General features: G+C 43.2%; 1 protein-coding gene across 21 annotated transcripts in view; it reads right to left on the bottom strand.

Moving 5' to 3' along the window:
* Nucleotides 1–24,991, bottom strand: part of EHMT1 (euchromatic histone lysine methyltransferase 1) — a 155,685-nt gene that overhangs the window by 108,008 nt on the left and 22,686 nt on the right. For 3 of the 21 annotated variants that reach the window (XM_083485735.1, XM_083485722.1, XM_083485718.1), the window contains exon 1: nucleotides 6,172–6,310. The exons of 12 other annotated variants lie outside the window; for them this stretch is intronic. Coding sequence is in view for 1 of the 9 variants with exons in the window: in XM_083485727.1 (XP_083341853.1) it covers nucleotides 582–662 (81 nt within the window). In the remaining 8 variants the exon portion in view is untranslated. Of the gene's footprint in view, nucleotides 1–581; nucleotides 699–6,171; nucleotides 6,311–20,103; nucleotides 20,238–24,991 lie in introns of those variants that run through there. 6 more of the 21 variants (XM_083485734.1, XM_083485728.1, XM_083485717.1 and 3 more) reach the window with 4 other exon arrangements.

The following is a 24,991-nucleotide window of genomic DNA, read 5'->3' as shown; positions in this document are numbered from 1 at the left end:
TACTGCTGTATTGTGGAGTAATCTTTCTAAATAGAGGAATTCCTCATTGGCAAAGAGGGTGCACTCTGTACATGCTTCTGCCCTTTATGTCTGAGACTCACTAATTAATTTTTCCACACTAAACCTTTTTCCCACACCAAGCAGTTTTTAACCTCTCAATGATTCCCTGCCCAGGTCCGTCATATCTTGGTCTATGTTATAATAGCCCAATCCTAAGCAAGATGCAAGTTGCAAGCAATTCAACAGGTCTCCCTTCCTTACTGAAAGAGTCCCATGGCACCTTAAAGACCCGACATATTTTTCATTTCTGCGCCAGCTTTGGTGAACTAGAGCCCACTTTGCCAGGTGCGTGATTCCCTGCTTTGGGTGTTGAAAGCATGACCAATTCACGAAGTCGAAATGCAGAGCATGTGCTCCAGAGCAGTCCTGGAAAGATTAAGACGTGTTGCTAGCTCCAGGCCCTGCCATTCAGTGGCTACTGCCCTAAACCCAAAGCTTTAATGTGCACAGTTGACAGGAGAGGGGTTAAAAAAACAACACCGCCAACCCTCATTCAGTGAAGCACTGCAAGCATGACTTACTACAATGATCTGTTGCAATACCCAGAAGTGAAGCTCATCACCAGTCTTTACATTCAGCTCTAGCTGTGTCTTCCTGAACATGGCCCAAATGTCCCTGCGTTCATTGTCCGGCGCCCTGGACAAAGGCTGTTTGTAGCAGAAGAGGGATACATGAGCAAACAGGGCAGGGCTCCCTCTACAGGCCTTTTGCACCACAGTGAGTCTGCCCAGGAAGGAGATCCATTTCCCTTCCAACGTTCCTTGCTTCTGAAACAGCAGCCATTTCATAGGCACAAACCATGCTCTTAAAACAAAGGTCACCACGACACTTCAATGATCGCCTCTCACACACAAGGCGGTGGCAGGGTGGTGTGAGACTACTGGCATTTTAGGGGAAAAGGCTGAGTAGGTTTTAACTATTCAATCTGCTTTGTGAATTCACTCCTGCTCTCCTCCTCCCAGAGAGAGAAATACAACTCTTCCCCTTCAAGAGGGATGAAATTAGTTTGGATGTACTGGCTAAACAATGGTTAGTGTTAAGCGAGTTGGCCTTAGAAACTAGTCACTAAGATATCCCCTAGGTTAGGAATAGGCAAACTCGGCCCTCCAGATGTTTTGGGACTACAACTCCCATCATCCCTGACCACTGGTCCTGTTAGCTAGGGATGGTGGGAGTTGTAGTCCCAAAACATCTGGAGGGTCGAGTTTGCCTATGCCTGTCCTTGGTTCTGTTCTGACCTGAAGTCAGCCTATTTTAGAAGCCTCTAGAGCAGAGCTTCCCAAACTTTTCAAGTTGGTGACACACTTTTTAGACATGCATCATTTCACGACACAGTAATTCCATTTTACTAGCAAACCAGAGGTTAAACTAACCCCTTTCCAGCCCTGGGAGGAGCACAGGGAGCGTTCAAGTGACATACCTACACACTGCAGCCAACACACTAATGTGTTGCAACACACAGTTTGGAAAGCTCTGTTCTAGAGCCTCAACACCTCCAAAATAGGCTTCCAGGTAAGAATGGGGCCTAATGGAGCCTCAAATGCGTCACAATTTTATTAGTCTTTGAAGTGCCACAAGATTCTTTGGCTATACACACACCAAAAATTTAAAGCTCGTCTCCCCATCCCATTTGTTAGATTGCTGAGGAATGTAGCTCTGTGAGGGGTAACAACAAATTTCCAGGATTCTTTGGGGCCGTGTGATTTAAATACACGGTGTGTATGCAACCTAAGTTGCTCTTGCTGCAACCAAAGAAAAAGGGCAACCTTCCTGGAAGTTGCTACTATTCAAGGGAAAGTTTCAGTTCAAGAAAAGCAGCTATGCCTCGGGTTACAGACGCTTCAGGTTAGAGACTCTGCTAACCCAGAAATAGTACCTCGGGTAAAGAACTTTGCTTCAGGATGAGAACAGAAATCGTGCTCCAGCAGCACGGCGGAATCGGGAGGCCCTATTAGCTAAAGTGGTGCTTCAGGTTAAGAACAGTTTCAGGTTAAGAACGGACCTCCGGAACGAATTAAGTTCTTAACCCGAGGTACCACTGTACAACTTCTTTTCACAATGTGTTCTGCAAGTGGCCATATAGGTATCAAGCTCCTTTAGAAACTGAAAATAGTGCATGAAATTCTTTCTTTCTTTCTTTTACTTTACCTTTCTTCCTTTCAAGATCTCCCATTTTCAGAAAGAAAGGAAAAAACAAGAACATTCCTTTCCAAAAAGGACACATTCTTCCTTAAGGGCTTTTGGTTAATTACATCATCATAATACGTAATTTTCAGAGTTTCCTTCCCGGCAGGTATAAAAGCGGAAAGGTCCCAAATCCAGCCTTCTGCACACACCCTGCACAAACCTCTCAGTTCCCTCTTGACCTTATCTCTTCCAAGACCTGGTGTGTCACTTTTCAAGTCTTAACTGAAATTATAACGCAGCACAACATACATAAAGAGACTGCAACAAACAAAGGACTCCCAAGGGGAGAAAATTTTATTTTTCCTGCATCTTTTATTTTTCCCATTAAATTAAAGCTACTCAGCCCATGCCACAGAAACCTCATTTTCCTCTGTATACTCGGGGGGCGGGGTGTAGATGACCATCCCTGCAAAAAAAAAAACTGAGTGCCATTGTTTACTACCATTGAAATAACTCTCAGGAGGAGATTGGTATTCTAAACCTACAAGGCTCCACAAACGGTTTTGAAAGGTAAGTGTCATAGCTGCCTGAAACCCTAGAGATGTGGGATCTCCTGACTGAAACCCTAGAGCCAGTGCCAGTAATTGTGGACAATACTGAGCTACTGTTGATGGGGCAGTGGTCTGACTTAGTTTAAGACAGCTTTCCTACGTTCCTATTCAGCATCTGAGACTGAGGAACCAAACTTCTGCCCCATTCTAAGGCCACCCGTTTTTACAGGTGAAGTCAAAGCTCAGCAAGACCTGCATTTGCTTAATTCTTCAATCCACCAGAAATGTAAACGTTGGGAGGGCAAAGGAAGATGGGGAAGTTATCAGGGTCACTGCTAAGAAAACCTATGTCCTATTCATTTCAGCAGTTTTAAGCAACGCTTTTGCTCTGTGCATTTAAAAGTACATTTAAAGCACATGGCTTCCTCGACAGAATATTGGGAATTGCTGTTGTTTACCCCTGCCCCAGAGCTACAATTCCCAGCATCCTTAACAAACTACAGTTCACAGAATTCTTTGGGAAGAAGTAATGTGCTTTAAATGAATGGTGTGCACACAATACAATGGATTGCACTCTTAAAACATTCATAATAAATATCTGCTGGTGTACAATGCTCTTGTTCTGATCTGACAATGCAAGTTGAGAATCGTCAACTCAATGAAACCTAATCAGGTCAATATATAACTGCCATACTATATCTGAAAAACAAACTATAGGCAAGGCTCAACGTGCAAAACCTGTGAACTTCAGCAAACAACAACACATTAAATACAGTACTTTATAATGGTCATCTCTTGTCTTCATTAAGCCCCACTGCATGTAGTAGCAGCAGCAGAAGATGCATAAACCAGAAATTGCTTGAGTGAAAAGGAATATCTGAATCACACACACTCTTTGTTAACTTCCAAGAATGTGCTTCAAGAATACTGCTTTAAATCAATGGGACTGCATTCAGCCAAGGGAATTCGTTTCTCTACTACCTAAGGAGGAGGAGACAGATGGAAATAATCAGAGGTGTTGTACAGTGAGATAAAGGCATAGCCATGTTGGATGTGATCTTAACTCTGACAGTGAAAGAGGCAGACAAAATGGCTTCCTCCATGCTGCTTTTTACAAAAACACTGCAGATAACAGGAGCAACAGCTTTGCTTCCAATTCTCTTGAGCTCTAAGGTGTCTCCCCCGCCCCATATCACTTCCCTTCCTATCTCAACCGCTTAAATTTTGTACACTCTTGTGCTCTTTGCAGAAAACCCTGATTTTTTTGTTTCTGTCCTAGCAATCCGCCCCCTTTAAAAAAAACTTCTCAATTGTCTGCTGACACTTGTAGTGCCTGCAGTTGGCTTGAGTGGCGTTGATTCTGTTAGTCAACCAAGCAATGGATTCTGCCAGGCAAAAGGTGAGGCCTCTACTCCACATATAATGAGCAGAAAAACACCCATGGGTGGGGACTGCAACTCACCCTTGCAATTTCCAAAAATAAAAGTGATGAAGTAATTGCAAGGAGGTAGTGTGAACCAGTGAAAGTCTAGTTCACTTTTCTTTTCATGCAACAGCAAAAATGGGTTCATAAGATTTTTAACATTGAGCATCTTGTAAAGTCCTCTCTCTGTGAAGGCAAATGTACAGGAAAACGTGGGCGGAAACTATTTTGAAGGAAAGTAATAAAAAGCCAATGACCTGAGTAAAGAATAGATCTTTGTAGACAAGCAAAGTCTCGCCTCCTGCACTGACTTCAGATCTAGTTTCTGTTCACAGACCCTCATGCTTAGCCTTATTTTCACAGCTCAAAATACATTTATGAATGACTGTGCTGCTTCCTGACTTACAATTATCAGTGTAAGGGAGTGTCACCTCATACATAGCTAGAGACTTTGAGACTTTAAATCTATATCACTGCCCCACATAGTTTAATCCAGGTAACTCTACTGATTGGCCTAACATGAAAGACTTAACCACACAAGGCAGTTGTGTCATGATGGCTGGGGCTAATGACAACTGTTGTCCAAAAACACCTGCAGGGCACCATAATGGCGAAGGATGGTCTGAGCCCTAGGGATGGCCTAGGGCTGCCAACTTTTCCAGACAGCTCTTGCGACTCTTTTACCATTTATATAAGAGAGAGTAAATTAGGTCAATTATATCCCAAACTCTTCCCAGCCAAGTCTGCAAAACTGCTCTTCCATTCCAGATTCAGCTGGTGAACCTTTTGCCTGTGAAAGTTGCAGCAGCTCTGCCAGAAACAGGCTTTATTTCAAGACAAACCTCTCTGAACCATGACGTCTGACCTAGGTTAGGTAGGCGCTGTCTAGAAACTGAAAGATTTTCATGTCTTGTCCTTTTCAAATCCCCTGCTGCGCTTGCATTTGAGAATGCACGGCAAATTGGCAAGCTTTGCTGATCTACACAAGCAACATTTCCAAGCAGCAGGCGCAATCTTGGGAATCAAACACAAAACAGCATATAAACCACTAACCCCAGTTAAGGCCCTTTTTTCCAGTGAAGAGGGTTTTTGTTTTGTTTTTTCACTGCCTGGAAGGTTGATTGCTTAGGAAGCCACACAGGACCTGTGTCAATCTTTGCTAAACCAAAACCCTACGCCAAAATCAAAATAATCCAAAAGAACAACTGTGGAGCAACAAGCCTGGAGTTATGGACCTCTCTTTTTAGGATACCACTTCCCTTTCCAGTCTAGTGCAACAGCAGAAACCCCAGCCATGACAGAAACCACCTTTTGGCAAAGCCTTGGGGTGACAAAGCTGTTCTTTCCCCTTGAACTGGCATGCCAATCAGAGCGAAACAATGCATCAAACCAAGGCCCCATGCACCACACACAAATATACCATCCCATGTCTCTGCAATGCTAGAAAGACTCCTTTTGTTCACCTGCCTGCTTGCTTTGCCATGGTATAATGTTATTGAACCAGACCATGAAAAGCAAAACAAATGCTAAAATAAATAAATAAGTCAGTAAATCGTATAAATCATCTGCAGAAGAAAAGAAGATTATTGCAATGGCATTCCGTAGCTTCACGACAGTCAGCAGATTTTGGTGTGAAACTTAAAATTGCTTTCGTGCCTTTGACCACGAAGGCTTCCCATGTGAGATGTAGAGGCCCAGCTCAGAGTCACATCATAAGCCATCTCTGCCAGTTCTTTCCCTCTCCTGGTTACCAGCCCACGCTCCAAAACACTGGAAAAGCAGGTCCTTGCTCTGTGCTGGTTGAACAGGCCAGCCAAACTACATATATTTGTGTTCAAGTCCTCCACACACACATATATCAGCAGGAAGCAGTCTGAAGCCATCTCCTGTCAACTGCTTGGCTGTGCTGCTTTCAAAACCGATTCCAGCTTCTTCAAAAGAAGCAATTAGAGCCCCATAGTCAGCTGAAGCCCCCTTGGCAAGAGAATGAAGCTGCCAGATAACCCCTACCTCTGGTTCTGTCTGGAGAAAGCTGCGAAATCTCCTTCCAGGCCTCTAATTCCTTCGTTCACAATTCCATCTCCCTCTATGGGTGCAGTTTCCACAACAGAGCATGCTCAGTAGAAGCTGATCTTCAGCCATTTCAGAGCTTTAATGAAACGTAAGCAGAAGGAAGTGCCATTAAGCTCAGAAAGACTCAGGGATTCAGCCAACCTCGCCTTGTTACATCCACAGCCCCTATCAAGGTGAGTTGTTCAGGCATATAAAAATGCAGGATTCAGCTCCCTACTTGTGACAGGCAGAAGGCAACAAAAAGCAGCCATGCATCTCCAAGCAGAATGAGTGCAAGAACTTGTGTTCAAAAGAATGCACATCCATTAGAAGAAAACGTTTGAAACCCTAGGCCACAAGTTTCATCAGATGCCATTAAAGAATGTTCCAACTGATACAAACATTTCAAAATGTAGATAGTGAGAGAGGTTCCCGTGTTAACCCTAAACATGGAATCTTTCACACACTGCCTAGAAACCCATCCCAAGCCAATTCATGTTCATATTTGGAGGGACACACACGTGCAATGTACAGAAGCACAAAAAGAACTACTAAATAAAGATCCAGCCTATGATTTGTTAATTGAGCTATTGCTAGCAACCATCTTCATAACAGAGGAGGGGATATCACAATACAATTACTCCTTCATTTCTAATTCTTATTCCACATGCCTTCTCAGAATGCCAAAAAGCAAATCAAGGAACCCGAGCGTCAAAAAGATAATGCACATGCGCGCGCACACAAAGCAATTCCCACAGTAAAATGCTAGACATCTTTCCAGTTTACATGAGTAGCTGTTTAGAATCAATGGTGCTACTCACAGGAGCAAAGAAGGAAACCACAGGAGAATTAAGAATCAAAGTGTTTTACTGTGATCAATTCTCTAAAATGCAACTTGCCCCACTCATCCCTTTGCCTCTTCCAAGTTCTACTGGGCAATCAGAAATATCCATCCAATATTTGTTTAAATTCTGCCCCTTTCTGTCTACTACTAGTTTCTCCTATTAGGTAACAAAACATTTCAGGTGCTGGTGGGGAAGATCATCAGTATGCAATGCAAAGACACACTAGGGCAGGCTTCCTCAACCTCGGCCCTCCAGATGTTTTGAGACTACAATTCCCATCATCCCTGACCACTGGTCCTGCTAGCTAGGGATCATGGGAGTTGTAGGCCAAAAACATCTGGAGGGCCAAGGTTGAGGAAGCCTGCACTAGGGGATACAAGCAACTCCCATTTGCACAGGGGTTGCATTCAGCAGAGTGCACATAAACCCCACCCCACCCCATTCCAGGGCCAAAAACAATGCACATTGGTGGTGATGTGCATGCCAGATGCACGCAAGCAGGGAGTTAGTAACACTATGAGAATATTTCTGTACTCAATCTAAATCATGGGTAGGCAAACTAAGGCCCGGGGGCCAGATCCGGCCCAACTGCCTTCTCAATCCGGCCCATGGACGGTCCGGGAATCAGCGTGTTTTTACATGAGTAGAATGTGTCCTTTTATTTAAAATGCATCTCTGGGTTATTTGTGGGGCATAGGAATTCGTTCTTTTTCAAAATATAGTCCGGCCCCCCACAAGGTCTGAGGGACAGTGGAGTGGCCCCCTGCTGAAAAAGTTTGCTGACCCCTGAACTAGATGCTTAAAATTGAAGCACATGTGTCAAGACTGGGCTGAGCACCTTGGGCCCTGCTTCCTCATCATTTCAAGCCAGGGCAACCATTGTTCAATTTTCATTTCGTTTTCTAAAGGCAAAACTAACAAAAAAAAGCAAAATTCAGTCCTGGCCAGAGGCAGCTACTCTGCATCCCCCAACTGACCCCAAGTATCCTACACTAAAACTGGCTCCTCTTTCTGAAAGCCGTTCATCTCACAGGACACTCCTGATCAGAGGAAAATGTCAAGGCCAAGGCTATAAACCTTTACCAGGTATCTTCAAGATCTTGTACTTTGCCAAGCGCTGGAAGGTCAACCATAACGGTATTTAAAATGTGCACTTTGTGGGGCCTCTTATTTCTCTAAAAGAAGCTTGTTTATCCTGTTCGCAATGCAGAGGCCTTGAAGCAGTCATTTGGGTCTTATGAAGCCACCTCTCCTGGGAAGGTTCATCTACTTCCAAATTCAGGATCTGGGCATATGCTTTCTCTTGGGCAAAATACATAGCCTGCCAGCCTGAATCTTCCCACATGATACAGTGATGGTCACTCAACTGGGTGACTTTAAGGGAGAGTTAGACAAATTCATGGAGGACAAGTCTACTAGCGGCTACTAGACAAGATGGCTATTGTTCTGCCTCCGCTGTCAGAAGCAATAAGTGACAGGTGATGGGTATAGCAATTGGGGTCAGAGCTGTTACACTCAGGTCCTACTTGTGGGTCACTGTGACATGTGGGCTTGATGGGCCTTTGGTCTAATCCAGTAGAGCCCCTCTTATGTTAAACCTCATAGGTCCTACTGACAAGGACCACCACAAAACTAGCACTCTCCTTTTTCAACCCTAAAATATCATATTAAATATATTTGGATCCCGTAAGAAACTGGCACATCTGATGATTATATCTACACCTAGCTCAAGCATTTCCAGCTTGTTTCCTTGGAAACCAGGGAGGGGGGGGCTCTTGCAAATCTTGCAAGCAGGGCTTCTTTTTTAATGGTTACATAATGAAAATAAGCCTTCAACTCTTGTCAGTACAGGGCGGCGGGGTGGGGGGGAAGAGCCTTTTTGGAAAACCAGCTAGGTACCAACAGAACTATTATTAAAATACAGTGGTACCTTGGGTTAAGAACTTAATTCGTTCTGGAGGTCCGTTCTTAACCTGAAACTGTTCTTAACCTGAAGCACCACTTTAGCTAATGGGGCCTCCCGCCACCGCTGCGCGATTTCTGTTCTCATCCTGAAGCAAAGTTCTTAACCCGAGGTACTATTTCTGGGTTAGCGGAGTCTGTAACCTGAAGCGTCTGTAACCTGAAGCATCTGTAACCCGAGGTACCACTGTATATAGATTAAAGCAGCAAGCCAGCTGATTATGGCTACCTCTTTCAGAAGATGTGTGCCCAAAAGCATTTTCTTCTGTGGTGTTTGGGGATGAGGTGGAAAGCATGCAAGTCAAGATTCTGTTGCTTATAACAGAGCAGGAACTCTGCTTCCAGTGGATGAACAATTTAAGTAGAAAACCATGTAAAGGCCTTTTAACATCAAAGGTTACACATTAGCACACCGCTTTTTGAAAAACAGATTTGCCTGAACTGCAGAGTGAAGAAAGGATGCATCGAGAGCAAAAAGAGCATTTTTCCCGTTTCCCAGGTGGGTTTTGCTAAAAGGTCAGGTTCCAGAGTTTAAGGCTGCCTCTGCAGGAACTTGATAATCTCAAGAGTCGACTACTGCAATGCGCTCTATGTGGGGCTACCCTTGGGCCTGGTTTGGAGACTCCAGCTGCAGCAAAACTGTGGACAGTGACAGGCTGCCATCAGCACATAACTCCAGTGCTCAAAAGTTTGCACTAATTGCCCCTGCACTACCAGGTCAGGTTGAAGATCTTAATATTATTTTGTAAACTCCTTAACAATAATAGCTGCTCTTCTATTGATGCCCTTTCCCTGCCCAGGAAGTTATTCCACAATATACTGCTTCTGAACATGGAGACCCCATTTAGATATTGTGGCCAATGCCATTTGTCTAATTTCACTTTAAAGCCATCTGAGGCAGTCACCATCATCACACTCTGGGGCAGCAAATTCTATAAATTATTTTTGCATTGCACAGAAGCACAGTGCATGTTTTGGTCTGTTCTGAACATCCAGCCACCCTCCTCTATTCAGTGACCAACACTGCTACAAGTGCCAGCCCGATAAAAAGAAAAACATCGTATCTCTAGTCACTTTCTTCCTATCATTAGCCTCTCCCACAAGCTAAATAGCCCCAAATACTTCAGCCTTTCCTCATTGGGAATGTGTCCAAACCCTTTTATGGCAAAGCCAAAGGACCTAAACAAAACAAAAACAATATCCCTTCTTGCAATTATCAGCACCTGGTTTAAAGGCATGTGCCTCTGAACCTGGAGATAGCTGGCTAGTAGCTACAGATGGCCTTATCATCCACTAATTTGGCAGTCACCACATCTTGCAAATAAGACCAGAGTACAACAATCCTCCCTCCATTTGCGATACACAGCTGTTGTTACTCAAGAGGCATTCTGTGAAGGGAGAACATAGCCATTATGTCCACGGCCACTGGTAGCCTTCTCCGTGAATTGTCTAATCCTCTCTTAAATGCATTCATGATGGTGGCCATCTTCCAGCCTTGTGGAAGTCAGTTCCATAGTTTAACTAGGCATTGAGCGAAGAACTCAATTTCCTTTTCTCTTTTTGGAAATGTCTAACATTCAGCTTTAGTAGATGAGCTCAGATTCTTGTATTATAAAGGGAGGTGAAAAGCAACTCTTTGTCCACTTTCTCCACAGCGTACATTATTTTATAAACATCCCTTTCTCACATTTTTTCCTAAGTTAAAGCATGCAAAACACTGTGCTCTCGTGGGGGAATTTCTCCAGCAACCTCTCTGCACCTTTTCCAGATCTGCAATATTCTTTTTGAGATGGAGTGATCAGAAATGCGCACAGTATTCAAAGCGTGGTCACGGCATTGATTGCTATAAAGGCACTATGTTATTAGCAGTTTTATTTTCCATTCCTTTCACAATGATCCTTAGCACGCAATTTGCCTTTTCACAGCCATTGGGGTCAATGTCTTCATTTAACTATCCACAATCCAGAGGTAGAAAAAAGTTTTCCTGGTTAGTCACTCACATTCAGAACCCATTAGTGCTCATTTTTGCCCATCCATCCAACTTGAAGAGAGTCCTTTGGAGATTCCACACAATTCCTTTTTGTTTTTAACCACCTGCAAACAGTGCTCAAAATTAGCCAGGAAGCAGGCACATTTTGCACCTGACTACTGTATTGACCACTTGTGACCAAGTGAAGGAGCATGGGCGCCACGATGACGCCTGACACCTCCACCATCTGGCTAGCTGGTGCACAGAAGCATTTTTTTGCTGCCATGCTATGGCACGGGTCAGATCTTAGCTGGAGCTGGCAATACACGCAAATTATTTTCAGCTTTATGGGGCCATATGGCAAATAGTTTTTATAGCTCAGTTTCTAACACTGCCCACAAACCCGGTTACCTTACTGCTTGCCCCAAATGAGTCATAAATGAACAAGCAAAGAAGGCATTACTTTCTGCTTCCTGTTCTTTAGCCACTTTTTAATCCATAAGAGGTTTGGTCCTCTTCTCCAATGACAGCTGTCTTTACTCATGAGCCTCTGGTGAGAGGCTTTGCAAATAGTTCTTCAAAAGTCCAAATACATTATGTCTACCTGATCACTCCTCATCCATATGCCTATTAGCACTCACAAAATAGCGAGTTGGAACTTACCTTCACAGAAGCCATGCTGATTCTTCTTCAGCAAGACTTGTTCTTCTATACACTTGATTTTAAAAAATTGTGTTTTCTACCATTTCAAGCTAACCAGCATATAAATTTCTCTGATTTCTTTCTAAAAATTACATTGGCTACTTTCCAGTCCTCTGTTACAAGGGTTGATCTTAGGGATAAGATGTGTGTTTTTGTTCACAGTTAACCAATTTCACATTTCAGCCAAAGCCAAATGATGCTCTTCTTCAGCTATTGTGCAACCTTCATTGCAAGGTCCCCCTGAGTTCAGTTATATAAATTCAGTTAATAAATAATAATAATAATAATATGCTAGTTAGCTTCCCACAAAAGCAGAACCAGCCCTTCATGAGACTGCTGTGTATTCTGTTGATTTGTTCAATATCAGCCTACAGGCTTTTTATCCATTTATTCTGTTGTCTTCAGAAGATTAGATTTAGCAAGCAGGCAAAGGCTGCTCTCACACACCCCACAAGTGCAGTTATTCATTTAAATAAGCAAAGGCTTTAACCAAAAGGTATACTAATAATCAAAATAACTTAGTTCCTACAGTTGGCAACACAGAACAGACAAATATGGAAGTACAGTGGTACCTCGCAAGACGAATGCCTCGCAAGACAAAAAACGCGCAAGACGAAAGAGTTTTCCGTTTTTTGAGTCGTTCCGCAAGACGAATTTCCCTATGGGCTTGCTTCGCAAGACGAAACGTCTTGCGAGTTCTTGCGAGTTTGTTTCCTTTTTCTTAAAGCCGCTAAGCCGTTAATAGCCGCTAATCCGCTAAGCCGCTAATAGGGTTGCTTCGCAAGACGAAAAAACCGCAAGACAAAGAGACTCGCAGAACGGATTAATTTCGTCTTGCGAGGCACCACTGTAAAGAAGCATATAGAGTTGGAACACAGCTGTAGCATGTTCACTGAAGTTCCACACACCATACTTACCCAGATAATACCAAGGTGCAGGGATTTGTTTATAAAGCCCTATAAGCTTAGAACCAGAAAGACTCTCACCCTTTACAGACCCAGCCAATCCCTGTGCTCTGCAGGAGAGGACTTCCTGCAGGTACCATCTTATAAGGAGGTCAATTCCAGGTGATATTGGAATTAGACCTTTAGTGTGGCCAGCACCTGCTCTTATACTACATAATAGGTGTTATCTCTGTTATCTTTTTAGCATCTGTTGGAAAAAACTTTCCTCTTCCAACCAGCCTAATGAGCAGAGTTCTTTTATCCCCATCTGGTTCTGGCTCTGGAACTAGTTTTTTTTTTAATGTGGAACTGTTTTAAATTGTTTTTACACTCTTCTTGTTTTGTGGCTGAACTATTTGATTTGAAGAAATTAGAATGTAGAACTCCTTCAAAGGCCTGCAGAATAGTTCTGAGCCTACGTGCTATTCGCCCAAAGAAGCTGCTTTAAAGTTGGAGCAGGCAGGTATCAGGCTTGTGGGGTCTACTTTGGGTTTTTTAACTGGAAACTAAAGATCCACCAAGTGAAGAAAGCTGCAAAAGGCAGACTTAGAACTAAATCCTTTTGAAGCCAGGACTTTGTTTTTGAATTGAGGCGGCATTTCTTCCCCCACACAAATCCACTCCTGGTTATCCCCCACTCTTCACTTCAGTAATATAATGTGGGGTCAGTGTCATTTAGTTTATTCATTTTATTTAAAAGCATTTCTAAAACATTTAGTGTTTTCCAAAAACAACCAGTATCTAAACAGGTGTGCAGTGCAAGCAATGTAAAAGCAACAACCATTAAAACAAAAATGCAACCTAAAACCAATGCAACAGTATGAAGATATAAAAGCAAATGAAACAGAGTTCAGGGGATTCATACACACAAACTGGGTCCTGTTTTAAGAGCCAGGGAAAGCCTGGGCAAACAGGCAAGATCTTTGCAAGACATCTGAAGCAACTGGTGGTCACTGCTTCACGTGTGACAGAGAGAAGGACATTCCACAGTACAGGGACAAATGTGGACTGTATCCTTTTGGGAGTCAACAACCTATTACAGTGGTACCTCGGGTTAAGTACTTAATTCGTTCCAGAGGTCCGTTCTTAACCTGAAACTGTTCTTAACCTGAGGCACCACTTTAGCTAATGGGGCCTACTGGCTGTCGCCGCACCGCCGGAGCCCGATTTCTGTTCTTATCCTGAAGCACAAGTTCTTAACCTGAAGCACTATTTCTGGGTTAGCGGAGTGTGTAACCTTAAGAGTAAGTAACCTGAAGCGTCTGTAACCCGAGGTACCACTGTATATTCTGCAGGGTGAGGTTGCACAAGTAGAATACCTCCAGATCATTTTGTTATTGCCTTCACTGTATCAGGATTCTGGCATCTTTGCCAATCTACTTCAAATCACCAGAGATCTATCAGTATGCCAAGAACCAATACTCTACCAAGGATGGCCAACATGCTTCTGTTTTTGCTTCTGATGACTGTCACCAAATAGCACCAATAAGGTCACTCTTATGACCTTGGGTGGGGCTTATTGCAGCCTTAAGCTATGTATGAAACACAGAGGTGACTCATACTTTTGGTCAAATTGAGCATTACATAACCTTATTGCAAAGTGCCCATAGAATCAAGCTACTCAAAGGAACCCCAACACTCTTATCAGCAAAAAGCCTTTAAAAAGTTGCATGCATTTAGTTTGTGGTGGACACAAACTAAAATATGGTATACACTTGTGCAGCCTTGCAGAGAGGGCTTCGTGAAACAGGTTGACTAAGGTTGCAAAAATGCAACCACTGTCAAAGGAAAGTAGTGTGAGATTTTCTCAACTTGAGATAAAAATAAGGAAGCCTCAACTTGAGTGCAAAAAGCTGACAACTTTACTAGCTCACATAATTACAGTGGGAAAAGATTCTGACATCCCCTTGGACGTTGGTAAAAAACCAAGGAGGAGAAAAAATTACAGGTCAATAAACCTTGTGCTCAACCTTTTTTTCTATTTTTATCCCTTTGAAAGGCTGATTTAACAGGAAAAACTAAAAGGAGGCAAGGTTTTGATACTTTTCGTCAACGCTCAAGAAAACAAGGAACTGTGAAGTTCATCAAATCATGGAAGTTATCTAATTATACCCATCCCATTCCAAACTAGTTTGCATTCTATATTTGGTAATGTGAAACTGATCACAAAGTGTGTGTTATTGAAACTATTCTTTATGAAGTACCATGCACAGATGGTGCTACAGAAATAATAAATAACAACACAAATCTTATTCATGTGCAGAATTCGCATGCACTAATCTGTAAAGAAAAAGAGCTTTGGCTAAATCCCCCAAAGCATAGTGATTCAACCCATCTAGGAGTCTGCACTTACCGTATTTTTCGCTCTATAAGACGCACTTTTCCCCTCCTAAAAAGTAAGGGGGAAAGTATGTCTTATGGAGCGAATGCAGGCAGGAGGATCTGCTCAGCGCTCCCTATAAAGAGCCGTGGAGTGTGTGTGCGGCTCTTAGGCAGTCCTTCTCCTTCCTCGGGGAAAAGCCCCCAACACACTGCACGCTCTTTAAAGGGAGCGCAGCTCTTGGGGGAGCCTTAGCCGCGCACAGCCTCTCCTGGGCAGGGGATGAAGGCTCCCCTTGCCCGGGAGAGGCTGCGTGGCTAAGCTGCACTGCGATCCCGCTGGCTGTCTTGGCTTATGGCTTAGCTGCGCGCAGCCTCCACAGGGCACAGGGAGCCTTCCTCACGCTGCCCTGCGGAAGCTTCGTGCGGCTGTCCCTGGCTTTTGCGGGTGGCTTTTGCACCTCCCAGAAAAGCCCCCAACAGCCAGGGGAAAGCCTGCACGCCCCGCACACACGCTCCATGCGGCTCGTGAAAGGGAGCACTGAGCAGAGCCTGGGGTGCAGACAGGCTCTGCTCAGCGCTCCCTTTAAAGAATACTTTTTTTCTTGCATTCCCCCTCTAAAAACTAGGTGCGTCCTATCGTCCGGTGCATCTAAAAAAATACAGTACATTTGTAGCCTATTAATGCCGTTTCCTTTCTACTGCTCTGACAAAAATGCAGGAAAGAGTCAGTCTCCCGATGAGGACTACAAACAAATAAAAACCAAAAACGAACAAAAACAATAGTCTTCCTCCTCCAGATTTAAAGGCCATAGAATGCTTAATCAGCCAAAGGTCTAGTTCAGTGTTTCCCAACCTTGGGCCTCCAGCTGTTTTTGGACTACAACTCCCATCATCCCTAGCTAGCAAGACCAGTGGTCAGGGATGATGGGAATTGTAGTTCAAAAACAGCTGGAGGCCCAAGGTTGGGAAACACTGGTCTAGTTATAGAGGAACGTTTTTGCCTGGTGCCTAAAGATATGTAACAAAGGCACCAGGCAAGCCACCTTGGGGAGAGAATTCCACCACAGAAAAGGCTTGTTATCATTTTGCCACCTTCCAGACTTCTCATGGAAGGTACACACGAAGAAGGGCCTCAGACGGTGATCACAGGATCCGGGTTAGTTCCTATGGGGAGAAGCAGTCCTTGATGTATTGTGGTCCTGGGCCATTTAAGGCTTTATAACACTTTGAACTGGGACCAGACACTAACTGGCAGCCAGTGCAGTTGGGCTGAGATCAGTGTAATATGCTCAAACTGGTGAGCAACCTAGCCAATGAATTCTGCACCAGCTGATGTTTCCAAACTGTATTCAAAGACAGACCCATGTATAATGCATTGTAGAGATTACCAAAGAACAGACAACAGTAGTTAAGACTATCCCTTGTCTAGATAGGGACGCAGCTGCGTCACCAGCCAAACATGATGGAAAGCACTCTGCGCCACTGAAGCCACCTGAGTCTCAAGTGGCATCAAAGGATCCAGGAGTACCCCTCAACTATTCACCTGCTCCTTCAGAGGGAGTGTAATCACATCAAGATGAGGCAATCTGACCTAGGGAACCACTCACGAATAGTGCCTCAGACTTATCTGGATTGAGCTTCAGTTTGTTGGCTCTCTTCCAGATCATCACCAAGGCAAGACAACAGTCCAGCACATCCAGTGCTGCTCTGCTCTGGTACTCCAAATCATTCGGAAAAGATGAACGCAAACCCGTTGTCCAACTACTGTAAAAATCATTGTGCCACAAACTCTCCACAAATCCAGATCTCCTACTGCTGTGTATCGCAATGGCAGTTATTAATGGAAACACCAGAGCACCTCTTGAGAGAGATAAAAGCAGGCTGACACTGTGCTAATTAGCAGAGAAGAAGCTCAAAAGATGGACTTCCAGGTCACAAGCAGCTTTCAGTTCAGTCCATTTTCAATTGTAGAATTGAGGAAAATTTACTTGAGGGCTAGTCAATCTACCTTACAGGGTTGTGGGGAGGATAAAGTAGGGAGGATGAGAACTACATATAACACCTTGAATTCCTTGGAGTCAAGATGGATGTCAATGCAATAAGCAAACAAGAACCTCCATGGCCATCTTCCTTTATGTGCATTGCTAGAGATCCTGAATACCAACACAACATTCAGCATTATTGCAAAAATGTCTCCTCTCCTCTCTTTGTACATGTTCAAATTCCCCTTATTCCTTCAAATACCAAATCAACACCATCTCTACTTTGATTTTCACTAAGCATCCTGAGCCTTGTGACTTACTAGAATTCCATATTCCCTGAAGTCTGTTGCATTTTGCTGCTTTTATCTCCTTTTCATTTTCCCTATTAGTTTGCTCTCTGAAATAAGTGTTGTAAGTAGCTCAGTGGTATAGCATCTGTTCTGCATGCAAATAGTCCTATGTCTGTATTGTAACCTTTAGTTTTGCCCCTTGAAGACTCTTCCGCCTCATTCTGCTGTATGTGGCTATAATTTCAAAGTTCAGAGTATGATGAAGGATAATAGTTCAATGGCCAAGGATGATGGGAGTTCAGCAACAAATGGAGGGCCAAAGGGGTTGTACTATTATTATAAGTTCAAGGTGCTGGTTTGGGTGGTTTAGTTTGGGTATATAAGGTCCCAGAGAGCATGGGACCAGGATTCATGAAAGATAGGTTTACCCTTTGTAGCGGGCCTTTAGTGTTATCGCACCACCCTTTGGAATTCCCTCCCAATAAATATTAAGACAGGTGCCATCTCAGTTGCCCTTTCAGCACCTACTGAAGACCTTTATCTTCTATCAAGCCTTTTAAGAATAAATATTTCCCGGTCTATATTGAAATTGTTTTTAGATCTTTTAAATGTGTATCATTTATGTATTTACTAGCCTAGGCTCCTTTGAGAGAATGGAATCAATCAATAATTTTTGCATTAATGTGCTATTCAGTGCTGTATGGGCTTTTGTGCCAAAAATCGGCATAGAATTGTTGTTGTTGTTGTTGTGATCGTTAAGGTTCTCAGTTCTGACCATGGTCCTCTCCACATGTCAGGTCCTATCACAATAGTCAAGACCACTTTTGTGGCTAACAAGTTATCAAATGAGAGGTTTTCATATATGTTTGTTTTTAATGATGATGGTATTATGTCTATACGCTTTCAATCAAGATTATGGATTTCAGCTGCGGTTTATCTCCAATCTTATTTACACACTGTTTAGGGAGGTTTTTTGATCAAGAGGTTTATAGGTCTTCTGAATAAGAGAATAAATATCTGACAGCATTGTACTCCAGTGCGTATGCACTACGAGGAAGAGGGTTTTGTGTTATTTTGCAGAAGACTGGTGCTTGCATAAGCTGAAGGGAGTTGTAGGCTGAAACATCAGGAGGGCACTGGGTTTGCAAAGCCTGTTCTACACTATTCCAAACCCAAACCCAGAGAAGGAATGAATTTATAAACACAATAGTTTTCTGTTATATAAGGCAGGCAGTATTTTTTTGTATGTACAGCAGTATATACTGAATTCATTTATACTCTGTTCATTTTGTCTCTTCTTCCCCACTCCCCCCGGGCTCCTCTAATTCATGCATGTATACCTGTTATAAGCTACAGGGTGAAGAATGCAACACAGCTGGCGAAGAGGTGAATAATTTTGTCTAGGAAGTTAAAACAGAGCAAGCTCCAGCACTCAGGCTGTTTTTCCAAGATGGATGCCAGAGGCTGAGGCCTGTTTCAACAAGGAACAAAATGAAAGCGCAGTTACTTCTATTTCACCTTATTGTAACCGCAGTATGTTATCCAAAGGTGTTTGACCTGATAATGGTGGCAGGCACCTGGGAGACTCATGAAAGTAAAACAAAAGGCTGAAACCAAAGACTTCAAAGGCTGGATTTGTGAATGGACAGCCAGTCACAAGTGCCTGGCCAGTGCTAGTGAATTTCCCTCCTTATTTTGTGCTTTTCCAGTAGTGTTGCACAGAAACCCTGCAGAAAACCATCACCCCAGATGATCCAGAGGAGCACGTGGGTTTTTAAAAGTGTTAGTTTCACCTGGGCCTGCCAGCCTAAAATAGCATCAATTTTAAGTGTGACTGAAATACAATCAACTGTGAACGCTATAAAAGGCACAGATGACTTGGTGGCAACATTGCTCAGCTCTAAACTAGGTCCTCTTTGACTTCAAAGCCAGGTACATTTAGAATTGTTTTCTAAACATAACAGATTCTAACTTCAAGTGTACCACACTTCTATCAATACAATCAGGAAATCAAATCCAAGACAGGCCCATTAAAAGTCATTGTACACACAATTTACCTTTTATTTACCTTTATGCGAGGAAAACTATTTACCATACAAAAGAAAGTAGCCTTGCAAACCTCATCCAGGATAATAAACCAACTTCAAATAAAAATGTTTGGCACCTTAAGAGGTTGCTGCTCCATCTCCAATACTGGGCATACAGTATTTGGAATTATTGTTTGAGTAAAACAGAAGACCATTTATACTTTTAAAATTAATACACAGAAGCCATTTTGAAGGGATAAGGTCCAGTTAAAGCAATTACTTCAAAATCCTGCATTAAAAAGCAACATGCCTAACAAAGTAGCCACAAAATCCGCTAGAGCCCTAGTTTGTTTGTCTGGCTGGTTGGTTTTAGTTACCTTGTGCTATTTACTCTTTGGAGCTCTCAAAATACATTCTTGCTGCCCCTTACACAAAAGGTTGAGAACAATGTAATTTGCAATGGGCAAGGAAAAGGTTATAGCAAAGAATGAGAAAAAATGGGCAGAAAGAACAGCAATAGCAGCAGCAGCAGCAACCAACTTGCTGCTTTGAGGCATGACTCCATAAACGTTTGCAAGAGCAGCTTGCCTTCAAGTAAAACAGAAGCATGCCTCATAATTCAGAGCCAGCTCTGCCATTCAGTGCAAATGGAAAAGGTTCCAGGCTACAAGGACCCCCTTCCAGCAGAGTAGATAAAAGGATCTGATAACAGAAAGCCACTGCTTTGCTGCTAGAGTTATTTCAGTACAGAGGCATTTCCTTCCGAAATACCCTCCCAAGGACAAGGGTGGGGGAGAGAGAGAGAGAGAAACCAGCCCTTTAAAATATAACTTGGAAGTGCTCATACCTCAAGTCTGTCTGTGCAGGCCTTTTGGGATTCTTGTCAAGGCGTTTCAGAGGCCTAATCTACTCCCTCCACGCGTTCCAACCAAAGCCACAGTAGGTGCTCAGGAGCATGCTCTGTAGTGCAATCTCACAATGCCCCCAGAGGCCCAATGATTGCATTACCAGTCAGAGAGGGGAAAAAGGAGGAAGGAAATTGAAGGAACAGGAGAGACAGTATTCCTTGCAAAGAGTTGGGAGGGGTAGTTTTATACACATTATAGAATATTTGGTTCTCATACCCCCCACAGACCCTAAAATGCATCTTAAAAAAAAAGTAGACGACCAAATTGTGATGCACACTTATAATTACACACAAAGACAAAGCTTGTCAAGAAACAAAACCCTTTCAAGTTAATTATACAATATGCATTCCTCCCTGAGTGAGGAAGGCTAAAACAAATGAATTCCACCATGCTCTTTATCCCTGAACCAAATCAAGGTTATTTCTGGAGCCTCAAATGAAAACGGAAAAGCTCAGACATTTGAGGACAAGTTCAACTCCCCAACAATATGTGAATAAATATTCTTCCTGTGTAAAAATAAGAGCATCAGTCATACAAATCAAGCCAGCTTTCTCTGTGACATAAGACTGTGGGTCTTTCTTTATGGCCCCACCCACCCACCCTAAAAAAAGCTTCTAAGTTCAGGTGTTTCAATCAACCTCTGTAGTTTCTATGACAACATGGATTTGTAATTCTTTAAGAGGGAGGGAGAGGGAAACAGTATTAAAAACAAAACAAAACCCAAAAGCATGCAATTCAGGTTGCTTAAAGTTTTGAGGTCACTTTCAGATGTCTGCCACTTTTCAACAGCATATCTCTGAACAAAGCTATGATCTTATGTCACTTTACAGATAGCACCTGGTGCAAAGTAGACTAGAAAAATATTGTCTGGGGAAGGTATTTCCAACATCCAGCATGGATTTATTTTGCAAAATGCTGTTCCCTTGGACTTACACTTTTTGCAAAAGTAAACAAACAAGTTTAGGAATCAATCCCTCTTCCTAGGGAACTATAGCTCCATAAGGGGAATAGGAGTCTCCTAACAACTCACACCAGGGACACGGGTGGCGCTGTGGTCTAAACCACTGAGCCTCTTGGGCTTGCCAATCAGAAGGTCAATCCCTGCAACAGGGTGAGCTCCCATTGCTCGGCCCCAGCTTCTGCCAACCTAGCAGTTTAAAAGTATGTCAAAGTGCAGGTAGATAAATAGGTACCGCTCCGGCAGGAAGGTAAATGGCGTTTCCATGCGCTGCTCTGGTTTCGGTGTTCCGTTATGCCAGAAGCAGCTTAGTCATGCTGGCCACATGACCCGGAAAAACTGTCTGCGGACAAACACCGGCTCCCTCGGCTAGTAAAGCGAGATGAGCACCACAACCCCAGAGTTGTCTGCAACTGGACTCAATTGTCAGGGGTCCCTTTACCTTTACCTTTTTCAACAACTCACATCGCTATCAACAAGCTACAGTACGCATGATATTTTGGCAAAAGTCATGACTGTTTACAATGGCAGGCTTTAAAAATATGGCGCAGATGGGACCTAGGCTAGCTGGCTTCTGTACATGGAACTGGGGACACCATCTTGTCCTTCACCTCAAGCAGCTGGGCTGGTCCCAAGAACATTATCTCTTTTATTTCTAGATTTGTCACTGTGTAGTTTTAAGGATTCCTATTTAGTCTGTCACTGCTTTGCGCAAATTCCAACATGAGAAGGCACATCACTTTCACAACAGGCTCAACCCCTTCCACCCATCCTTTCTTCATCTGTAGATGGATTATAAAGGAAAGATAAGTGGGTCCTCTTTGACCCTACTGAGGCTTAATTCTGTTGAAATATAAATCATCGCTTACAGCAAGAGCGCGTTTTCAATGTGCAGCTTCTATCTTTTCAACCAAGGGCAGCCTTTTGCAAGCATGAACATCCGAAGGGCAAATGGGTTTCAGAAAAAAAGGCATGTGCAGGAGAGGATCATAGGAGTAAACAAATTAATCAGCTTAGATGAGTTTTCAATATGCAGAACATTTTTGTTTTCATGGAGGGGATTTTAGGACACAGTAGTCATGGGGTAGAACTCACCACCACCACCACAACGCATTCACCAGTGAGTCCTTTTTGCAACTCACTGCCAAGCCCCGGGTCCCAGGAGCCACATGGCACCTAGTTTCATATCCCAGTTCCTAACACTGCTTCCAATGAAGGTAGCCAGAGTAACGTCCAATGAGAAGATTTCCTCACTCCACTGTCAGAGGATATAATGAATGACAGTTGCTGAGAACTGTAAGTGGGGAGAGTGATATTGCACTTGAGTACTGCTTTCAGGCTTCCCACAAGTACCTGACTGTCCACTGCGAGAACAGGATGCTGGACTTCATAGGTCTTCATCTTGATCCAACAGACTCTTCTTATGTGCTTAAAGCACACATGCATTAGGCTAGCAGCTACATAAAAATGGGCAGTATTTGATAGTAATAACACACTATGGGGCTACCGAGGAGTTTCCTTGTGTACTGTAACAGACAGCTTTTCCATTTTGGAAGCTACCATATAGTCAGACCACTGGCTTATCTACTTGTGTATTGTTCAGTCCAGAGGTTCCCAAACCATGGTCTGTAGACCACCTGGGATCCACTGTATGTTTGCATTAAAATATTAATATCTGTTTTAATTATATTTCTTGCATTTCTTGTATTGTACAGTGGTACCTCAGGTTAAGAACTTAATTTGTTCTGGAGTGTATTACAATTTGAATTCTATGGAAGGCAAATTGTAATGAAATAAAGCAATACAAATTAAAATTCATACAGCATCTAGCACAGTGTATTACAATTGCTCCAACAGGCAGAAAAATCACTACATGGTCCAGCAATACCATAAGCAATTTTCAAGCGGACCATGGTTGGTGGATCTTGAGAAGCACAAGTCTACAGTGATCAGGAGTGCTTCTCTGGGGTTCCAGACAGGAGTCTTTCCCAGCCCTACCTAGGAGATGCCAAGGAGTGACCCTAGGTCAGTGTTTCTCAAACCTGTTTTGGGACAATAACTCCCATCATCCCTAGCTAGCAGGATCAGTGGTCAGGGATGATGGGAGTTGTAGTCCAACAGCTGGGGACCCACGTTTGAGGAACACTGCCTAGGTCCTCCTGCATGCCAACAGACATGTTCTACCACAGAACTGTTGTCCTTGGCCTAAAAATTGAAGTTCAGTCGTCTTGGTGGCGAATAAAGGACTGTATCTAAATGGAAACAGAGGAGGTTGCCTTAGACTGAGTCAGGCCATGAGGTCCCTCATGCTCAGGACTTCCCATGCTGCCTTGCAGTGGTGCTCCAGGGCTGCAGACAGAAGTTTTTCCCAGTCGTATCCAAAGGTGGTAGGCTCTGAGCCCGAGGCCTTTAGCATGAGCTCCAGCAGTGAACTAAGCCCACTCTCCATGACGTAGGAATCACGGCAGGAATCATAATCCCTTAATAAAGTTGTTAAAGTGTGAATTTGGGGTCACTTTCCTGCAGGCTGCTAGCCAAAGACTGGATTTATTCAGAATAATTATGTGTTGCATGTGCATTTATTAGCATCCTTGTTTAGCTCCCTTCAGCAGGCAAACAAAAAGCAAGCCTCCCTCACATAAATGTCTTTCTGTTGCAGACATCTCCCTGTTTTTACATATTTCTGATGAAAATTATTATTATTATTATTAACATTTTGTAGCACCCTTCATCTATAGATTTCAGGGCAGTTTTCAACGTAAAATCATCAAGGAACATGTAAAAATCATCAAGGAGCATACAGATAATGTGTCCCTGGAACAAAAGAGAAGCAAAGCTTTCAAAATTTCCAGCTCTTTCCCTTGCAACATTTTCCCCCTAAATATACATCAATGGCACTGAACAAGGTTAGTACCAGAGGTACTGTAAGAAGAAGATTCTGTGTTGGAACACTCTGAGCTAGGGAATGCTAGCAAGTTAGACTGACCTTTTCTCCTGGAACATAAAGCAAAAGGGTGGGGCGTGTAAGAGGGAGAAAAAATTGCCAGGGAGATGACTACAGCTCCTGTTTTTGAGACATTTTTTTTTAAAGCCCTCTTGGCATAAAGAGGACTCATCACCACTCATAATTACAGTCCTCAGAGCTATAACGTAAGAATTTAAGATTGTCATCAACTGGATAATGAGCAGCTAAAGGAGTTAAGGGACTGCAGAAAAGGCCACAAGCCTCCAATGGTCCTTATTAGACAAGTAATGACTGAAGACAAGGCATCGCCTAGCCTATTTGCCACATTCCCTTTCTCCTTAGGTGTTTTAAGCACTCTGTTATCCTGTCTTGTTCAGGGTGATAATCTTGGCAAGACTGGCTATTCAGGAGATTCACCTTGAGTGAATCAGGGAACATCACCATTTTTCACATGTGCCTTACTCAGCGCAATCTAACAGAAATTGATGGACACAATCATCATCTTGTTACATTATATTATTATTATTATTAACCCACCCTTCACTTTAATGTCCTAGTCATTGTCCTCATCAAACCTTTACTGGCATGACTTGCAAACATTCAGAATAAATAAGCCGGTGTGAATGTCCTAGTGTGGGTTACAAGACTAAAACCAGTTTAAAACAACTTACCATCACAAAGATAAGGTGGGTCCTAAAAACATAGGTAAAAGTAAAGGGACCCCTGACCATTAGGTCCAGTCGTGACTGACTCTGGGGTTGCGGTGCTCATCTCGCTTTATTGGCCGAGGGAGCCCACGTACAGCTTCTAGGTCGTGTGGCCAGCATGACAAAGCCGCTTCTGGCAAACCAGAGCAGCACACGGAAACGCCGTTTACCCTCCCGCTGGAGCAGTACCTATTTAT

Source organism: Podarcis liolepis (genome assembly GCF_965112155.1).
Source record: "Podarcis liolepis genome assembly, chromosome: Z".
NCBI lineage: Eukaryota > Metazoa > Chordata > Lepidosauria > Squamata > Lacertidae > Podarcis > Podarcis liolepis.
This window is presented reverse-complemented; position numbering and strand designations above follow the sequence as displayed.